The sequence below is a fragment of the Leucopleurus acutus genome, assembly GCF_964270905.1.
Source record: "Leucopleurus acutus genome assembly, chromosome: 1".
Taxonomy (NCBI): Eukaryota; Metazoa; Chordata; class Mammalia; order Artiodactyla; family Delphinidae; genus Leucopleurus; species Leucopleurus acutus.
The window spans coordinates 49,552,314-49,560,461 of NC_139142.1; the positions used below are offsets into that span (position 1 = coordinate 49,552,314).

At 36.2% G+C, this 8,148-nt stretch overlaps 1 protein-coding gene across 1 annotated transcript in view; it reads left to right on the forward strand.

Moving 5' to 3' along the window:
• MAP4K5 (mitogen-activated protein kinase kinase kinase kinase 5) overlaps positions 1–7,919 on the forward strand; it is a 137,992-nt gene extending 130,073 nt beyond the window's left edge. The window contains exons 30-32 of the mRNA XM_082832394.1: positions 1,049–1,119; positions 3,784–3,839; positions 6,244–7,919. Coding sequence (XP_082688520.1) covers positions 1,049–1,119; positions 3,784–3,839; positions 6,244–6,331 — 215 coding nt within the window. The 3' untranslated portion in view covers positions 6,332–7,919. The remainder of the gene's footprint in view (positions 1–1,048; positions 1,120–3,783; positions 3,840–6,243) is intronic.
• The last annotated feature ends 229 nt before the right edge of the window (positions 7,920–8,148 follow it).

Here is an 8,148-nt window from a genome sequence, read left to right on the forward strand (position 1 = left end):
CTTTACTGGTATAGGGCATATGGCTAACTCTCCAACAATCAAATTGGTTTTCTCCTTCTCTCACTGTGCTTTAGTGACTCTAGCCTCTGGCCAGGAAGGACCCAGAGGCCCTGCTGCCTCCCCCCCACCCCAAAATTGGGGGCCCTGCCACTCTGTTTCTAAACCACTAAGTGACCCCATATGTGTGCTTCAGTGGGCCCAGCACAGGCAGGACACAGAAATGGACAAGGCACAGCGAGAACAGGTTTTCCTCCAAGACCCTCAGGCCACCCCAGGGGATCGTGGGAGATGGCTGGGCAGCAAGAGGGGATATGGCATGTCATGAGGTGGCCACACTTTGGGGTCACGGTCGTTCCTGATTCCAAAGCCATCAAGAAGTTGGGCAAGCTTGGCTCAAATCTGTGACCACACTTGTGAACAGTGGGACCTGCAAGGACAGGGCAAAGGCCCGGTGGGCTCTGGAGGCCTGATGGGGTTGGGCAGCAACAGTGAGTACGATAGCTGAGAGCCCCTAGCCCCTCCAAATAAGAATTGGTTCACAGATCAGAAATATTCAGTGTGTGGTTAAATTTTAGATTACAGGACAGGTTTATTTTTAAAAATTAATTTTATAATAGGGAATATGTGAACAGAAATAAAAGATGCTTCCTTAATAGCTACTTCTAAATATATCACATTATTTAAATGATCATGTTTTTAATCCAAAAAACCAGTTATGTTTTTATTACTTTATTTACCTAAGACAAAAGATAGTATATGAAAGAAAAATTAATATGCTGATGTCCAGCTCATCAAAAGTTAGCCCATTTTTAAATAAATGCCTGTTATAATGTATCTTTGAAAACTTCCATGACCCTGCCTCAATAAATTATTTGAGCTTTGTCATGACTTAGTCACAAAAATGTTGGGAACTAATGGTCTAGACAGTGGAATTTTGCACCAAGCACTTGAATAGCCTTACATTATCATTTATTAAAGACAGTTAATGAAAATGTATAATGCACTACTATGTGCCTTATTTTAGTCCCGTTCTCCCTTATCTTTTTAGTATGCCTTCAAGACAGTGTGTTGGCTTTCTGGAAACATGGAATGCAGGGTAAAAGCTTCAAATCAGATGAGGTAAGATTTCTCTAATTACCTCCAGTGATTCCCATTAAAGATTTTAAATGTTGAAACATTCGTTTTATGTATTTTCTTTCTGAACCCACGTTGCTATGTTTAATGCCTTTAATGCCGGTAGAACAAAACTGCCAGTATTTTCCCTTCAAATAATGTTCAGTTTTGTATTTATTGTATTCTCAGTGGCCACAAGGAATTGTCAAACATGAGTTTACACAATTTCAGTCCTCTTATTGTAATTTATAAATATGGTTGCTAAACTTACTAAACTTTTCTAAAGGTAATAAGCCTTTTCCATAGTCTATAAATGTGCAGCTTCTTTTTTTTTGTATAAATTTATTTATTTTTATTTTTGGCTACGTTGGGTTTTCGTTGCTGCACGCGGGCTTTTCTCTGGTTGTGGCGAATGGGAGCTATTCTTCGTTGTGGTGCACAGGCTTCTCATTGTGGTGGCTTCTCTTGTTGGGACCACAGGCTCGAGGTGCTCGGGCTTCAGTAGTTGTGGCTCACGGGCTTAGTTGCTCCGCGGCATGTGGGATCTTCCCAGACCAGGGCTTGAACCCGTGTCCCCTGCATTGGCAGGCGGATTCTTAACCACTGTACCACCAGGGAAGCCCCTGCAGCTTCTTTTTTAATGTTATATTTTAAATTCTAAGTTAATATGTATTGGATCACAGGACTAAGGAAAATCTAAGAAAATTAATTCGTTTACTAAGTATTTATTGAGTATCAAATACATTTAGGACACTATTCTTATTATAGCACTGAAGACATAATGAAACATAATTATAAATAATATCAAACCCTTACGATGTCTATCTTCCAGGCACTTTACAAATGCTATCTTATTGAAGGCTAATAATACAGTGGGGTTTAGGTACAATTCAAAGTAAAGTTATGTACTATTCATATTCCCGATTTTACAGGTACAGAGTGATTAAGTAACTTACCCAGAGTTACAGAACTAGTTAAGTGACAGAGCCTGGATGTGAAGGGTCTCCAAAAATCACTTCTACTGAGATAATCGGGATATATTTCATGTAGGAGGTGGGACTTGGGCTCCCACCTTGAGAGGTGAATCCTAACAGTTAAGAGAATACTAACAGAGACATTTCCCATTTGTGTGAGTACCTGTGTAATTCGCACACCAGGGCCTCACAAATATATGGACTTATTTTGAAGCTTAAAATCTTCTATTTGAATTACCTTTACACTGTTATTTAGATATAACTATTTCCACCTCTTATATGAATGCAGAAATAGAATGCTTCCAAGTAAAAATGATGTAAATCAGTGGAATTAGAATGCTTCCAAGAGAAAATGACGTAAATCAGCTTGTCTTTGAAAGCGTCCGTTTAGTTACTGACCCATGTCACTAAATGTCACCAGGCCCCTGCATTTAATGAAGCCTACAGTCCTACTTACTGCCATAACATTAATTGTCCTTAGATGCTATTTTCACTGTGTCACTCCTGTGGTTTGAAATCTGTAGAAGTTACTTGTTGTTTACCATATCAAGTGTGAATTCAACCTCCTATTTTTAAGTCATCTTGCTTACCTTTTTCTTTCTGGTTTTGTTCTCATCCTTCAATTTGGGCCTACCTATAATGTTCATAATGTAAAAATCAGCCATTCTGGTCCACAAAGATTGGAACATTTCTGAACTGAATACTCTGAAAATCAGCTGCATTTAGTATAGCACCAGATTTATTTTCTGGTTCAAGTTTGTTAACTCCATCTTCTCAGCTAGACTGCAAACTCATTGATAGCAGAGTATTTTTATACTTATTTTATATCCACACTGTCAAGAGTTTGTGTTCCTCCAAAAGCTGACCCTAAAACAAGGACTCAGGTCCTTGTTTATTTGGGAGTAGATCCCAGAAAAACAAGTGATAGAGTAAGGAATGTAAGATGCAGAGGGACAAAAATCCAACAAGGAGCACATTAATAAACTGCTTCTCACTATGGGCAACGAGGGCTTAATCCTATAGGGACTACTGAGGAACAGTGTGGAGCACACCTCAGAATTGGCTCATCAGAAGGTGGGGAGGCGGGTGCATTTATACACCAACTGCTGTCCCTGGTAGTTAAGGGTTTCCCCCAGAGGTGTCAACTCCCCACACTTTGGAATAGTACCTGTGCACGACTGAGTACCTTCTTTCTTTAGTTTTGGAGAAGACAGAGCAGAGGAATACCCCCAGTACACAGATGTAAGACACAGGTGCATGGGAGTGTCTACCGCAGCTCTGCTGAAATCAGGTGGGCTGAGGGGTGCCACCTCAAGCATCTGCCCTATGACGTAAAGGAAGGAGTAGGGGCTGTGCAGTCCAGCAAACCTGTACTCAGATCTTGGGTCTACTAGTTATATGACCTAAAAGTAAGTTACTTAACCTCACTGAGTCTTAGTTTTCTCTTTAATAATATGGGAATGATAATACATATCATAAAAAGTTCTAAGGAAAGTGCTTGACCCAAACAGATGTTCCATAAATGTTGATTTGTTTCTACTAATAAGCAGTCAAAAAAAACCTTACTAAAATCTATTTGAGGAATTGAGTCTATCAAAAATTATCATTCTTTTTAATACTTGCTCTATCTAAATGATTTTTAAATTATAATTTAAATAATATGGGGACTAATAATATGGGATATTTTCTTTCATAGGTTACCCAGGAGATTTCAGATGAAACAAGAGTTTTCCGCTTATTAGGATCAGACAGGTAATAGTTTGGTTGTTTTATTACCAAAGGAGTTCAACAGTTGTATTTTTAATTATACTGTCAACCTCTGACTGTGTTTCAAACACTTATTTTTCAATATACTTATATTGTTTCAATGTATTTATTTATATTGTTCAATAGAAGTAACATTGGTTTATAACATTTATATAAATTTCATGTATACAGTGTTATATTTCTAGTTCTATATACCCTACAGTGTGCTCACCACCAAAAGTTTAGTTTCCTTTTATCACCACACAATTAACCCCCTTTACCCATTTCACTCTCCCTCCACCCCTATCTCTCCCCCCTGGTAGCCACTCTGTATCTACGTGTTTGTTTTTGTTTGGTTTGTTCATTTATTTATTTTTATGTATGTTAAACAAAACTCTTAGAGGCTTCAGAATCTTAGAGAAATTTCCCTGTATCTTTATTGAGAGAGAGAAAAAAATATTTTAATTAGTCAATTAAGCAAGCTATTGTCAGTGTGAGGATCATGATTCCAGAAACAGTTATACTCGGCCAAGACAAAATGTGTTAGATGGGTGTTTATGTCCCTAGTATCATGACATATTTCAGGCTCCTTTGTTCTCATCATTTCTTCCTGGCATGTTAACTTCTATTAACTGTTACTGTATATATCCAACAGAATGTGTACCTCCTGACATGTACTTTTATATCACAAGATATTTGACTGAGTCTCTGAGGTCATTCTAAATTAGAAGGAATTATGTAGTCTCTGTGATCAAAGTGAAAGATAAGTTCCAAAACTATGCCATCTTATGAAAAAAGAATTATAGCTTTTGTTTTGCAAAGTCTATGTTATCTACCTCTACAATGAATAAAATACCTATCCCTTCCTATTTTCCAAAAGTTGTTACTGCAGCAAAACTGGCTATCGTGGTATACATTAGTCCTGAGGCAAGGATTGAGAACCTCTGATCTTCAAGTTCAGTCTAGTCACAAAACCATTGCTTAGATATTACACACTTAAGGAAGTCGGGGAGAATTGGAGTTATGACTGCATAAAAATTTTTTAAAGAGACTTTTGTAAAGAGAAAAAGGATTTTTGGAAAATGGCAACTACCCATTGCCATTGAAAAGGCAAGCCCAGAGAGCGTGGCAACCTAGTAACTAGTCCTGCATAAAAGAGAATTGGAGGACCACCTGGTAAATGACTGTAGAATGGGAGGCCCTTTGCTTCTCCAGGAAGGGCTGACAAAAGAATTGTAGATCATTCAGTGATCCTGGCACAAATAGCACTCTGGTGAGACATAGTATGAGAGATTTCTCCTTGATAGAGGGTAGGCATCAGAAGCCATTTCTCTTAGTTACTTGTTTCCTTCCAACTCCTTCCCCCAGAATTTTCTCTGTCATCTATCCCCTCTTTGTTTGTATTGTTTCTCCATTCTCTGTCACTCTTGCCCTAAAAAACTACTTTTTTCAGACCATTGCCTTGTTCTGATTATCTTCTTACTTGGGCATCTCCTTGATTTTAAGACATATATCTTAACCAAGTCTTTTGTTTTGTCTTAATTTTTAAAGTGATTTGTTAAATTGTATTGTTTAAATATAGGTATTAATGTCTAGGAGGAAAGAAAACTATGTCAGAATATTAATAATGGTAAACTCTGGGCAGTTGAATTATAGGTAATTTTATTTTCCCCTTCTACTTTTCTTTAATGCATGCTTTAAGTATATATTACTTTTTTGTTTTCATTTCAAAAGTAATAATATGCTAGTTGTAGGAAATTCATACACTAGAAAAATATAAATTATTTATGCAACTCCCCCCACCTCCCATTTCCCCTTCTAGACTTTTTTCTCTGCACTGGCGTATTGTTTTTTATTTTGTTCTCAAACCTGTCTTCCCACAGTGTAGATCCTATGATATGACACTTGATTGGTTTTTCTTCCTATTGGTCCTTTCATTGAACTCTTACCCTGCCTTTGTTCCAGGGACAAGGGAGACGGCCCCATTTCATACTTTACTATTTATTTGCAAATACCTTGAAGAACAGTGTGAGTGGGTGCCTCTTAAAATCCTGTTTTATTGTCTCAGCTCTTCCTCCATCCCCTTCTTGTTCATGTATATTCTAAAGCTTTATTATACCTTTTTTTGGTATATATGAGTAAAGCAAATTTGTTTTTAGTTGGAATAAGATGAGACTATCCTGAAATGTTTTTAATATTTTATATTCATAAATTCATCAATTCTTATTCAGTTTTGTTTTTAAGCTATAAAATGTAAAGCTGAATTTGACTGTGCATCTCTTAATGTGATCTCTGTGTAATTTTATGTGAATGTGAACAATGATATTCTTTCCTGGTTTGATGTTAGTATTTGAAGATGAAATCTCTGTTTCTACTCTTTAACAAGACTTTTGTTTTGATTTAATTGCAGGGTTGTTGTTTTGGAAAGTAGGCCAACAGAAAATCCTACTGCACACAGCAATCTTTACATCTTGGCTGGACATGAAAATAGTTACTAAGCAACAGAAATTGGTCTCAAATGACAGGAAAATGAATACACTCCATTGAAAGCAAAAATATCTTAAGGAAATTCAGTACAAACCACACTATGATTTGCTTTAATTGTTATGGGTTATATCTCAAATGATCTGTACTTTAAGGTAGAATTCAATATTTTCTGTAGCTGGAAACAGCTATTCTATCTCTTGCCACTATGTGGTGGTTTTATCAAGTTTGCTTAATAAAAGCTATGAGACAGATAGTCCTCTAGTTCCAGGAAACACAGTCTTTTTAAAAAAAATGTTTGTAACAAGGATGCCATGATATTTTTAGATAACAACTCATGTGATTATCTTCAGAGAGATAAATTTAGTGACAGTTTTCTCATTTTATACCATGTTTTATTCCTTCTTAATGAACATAATTTGATAAAGAAATTATCAGGTAAGCCTTTCACTTTTACATTGGCCATTCTGTATGTTTTTGTAAAATAGAATATTTAATCCTTATTTATTAATCTCTTGCTGGAGTGGTGTAATGTATCTAACTTTTAGCAAAGGAAGGTTGCAGAGCAGCTTAAATTTTTTTATAATATATAAAAATTTTGTTTACCTTTTAAGACTAGTACTTTGAGGGTTTAAAGGCTGTGTTTGGAGGTTCAATACATACATGCAATATTATTTAATGCAAGTATTTTGTAATATAATATCATCCAGAATTGCCTTAAAAGAGAGTTTTGTGTTTTCAACTACATATAATTGTAGGGGGGTCATACAGAAGATAATGATGATGGTTGAAATATTGTTAGAAGGAGTGTGTATTTCTAGATGTGACTACTGTGTGTATGTATTCTTGACAAGCAGTATAATATACCTGTGATTTTTTTTTTTTTTACATTAGGGATAATGCGTAAGAAATTAATCTTCATATATATTATCATCCCTAATGTAGGGGGAAAAGTGTTTAACTGCCCATGATATGTATTTTACTTATACTATACCAGAGTGGAAATTGTAAAGCAACTACATGTGTATTCTTGGGTTTTTCACATATATAGATCTTCATTTTGAGTAGGTTAAAAAAAAAATCTTTAAATGAAATTTAATTCCTGATGGGATAGTATAAATAAGTATTATAAAAATCAGTATTCTAAAGATAAGTAAGGATTGGGCCATTCTTGAGTTTTCTTCCTTTCTGCTGTTGTTAGTATTCAAACTGAAAGCATCACACTGGTACCTATTGTCTTAATGCATTTAACAGTTATTGTTGAGATGATGAACAAAGGGGTGGCAAGAGCAGACTATAAATTCATTTTCAGCAGTTCCTTGAGAGAAAGACAGTGTAACTATCTCATTCGGTCTTTAGCAGTCCTGTATAGTAGGTATTATCATCATCTCCTTTTTTTAGATGAGGAGATAAGGGGTTAGCAAGGTTAAGAGACTTAACCCAATTCACACAGCAAGTTAGTGGTTGAGTCAGACCATGAGTCTTGTGACTCTGTTCTTTTCACTATGCAATATGCAAACAATAAAATATTATGCAAATGAGATATATAAAGTATTGTCCTTTAAAAATGCTATGATTTCAGTAAGTGTGTTGCTGTTTATTTTGGGTATTTTAAATGGGGCCTCTGGACTGAAGGACACTGGATACAATAGATGGCAGGGGACCATACTCAAAACAGGAAATATTTACATTCTGGATACAAAGACCAATATCCTCCTCCTCCTCTCTGAATCCTGGCAGCCAGATCTTCCCATCCTAACAATACTGGAAGAGTCTTCTCTGTGCCGTCTGGTCAGTGCAAGTGGAAAGACCTAAAAAGATCCTGACATCA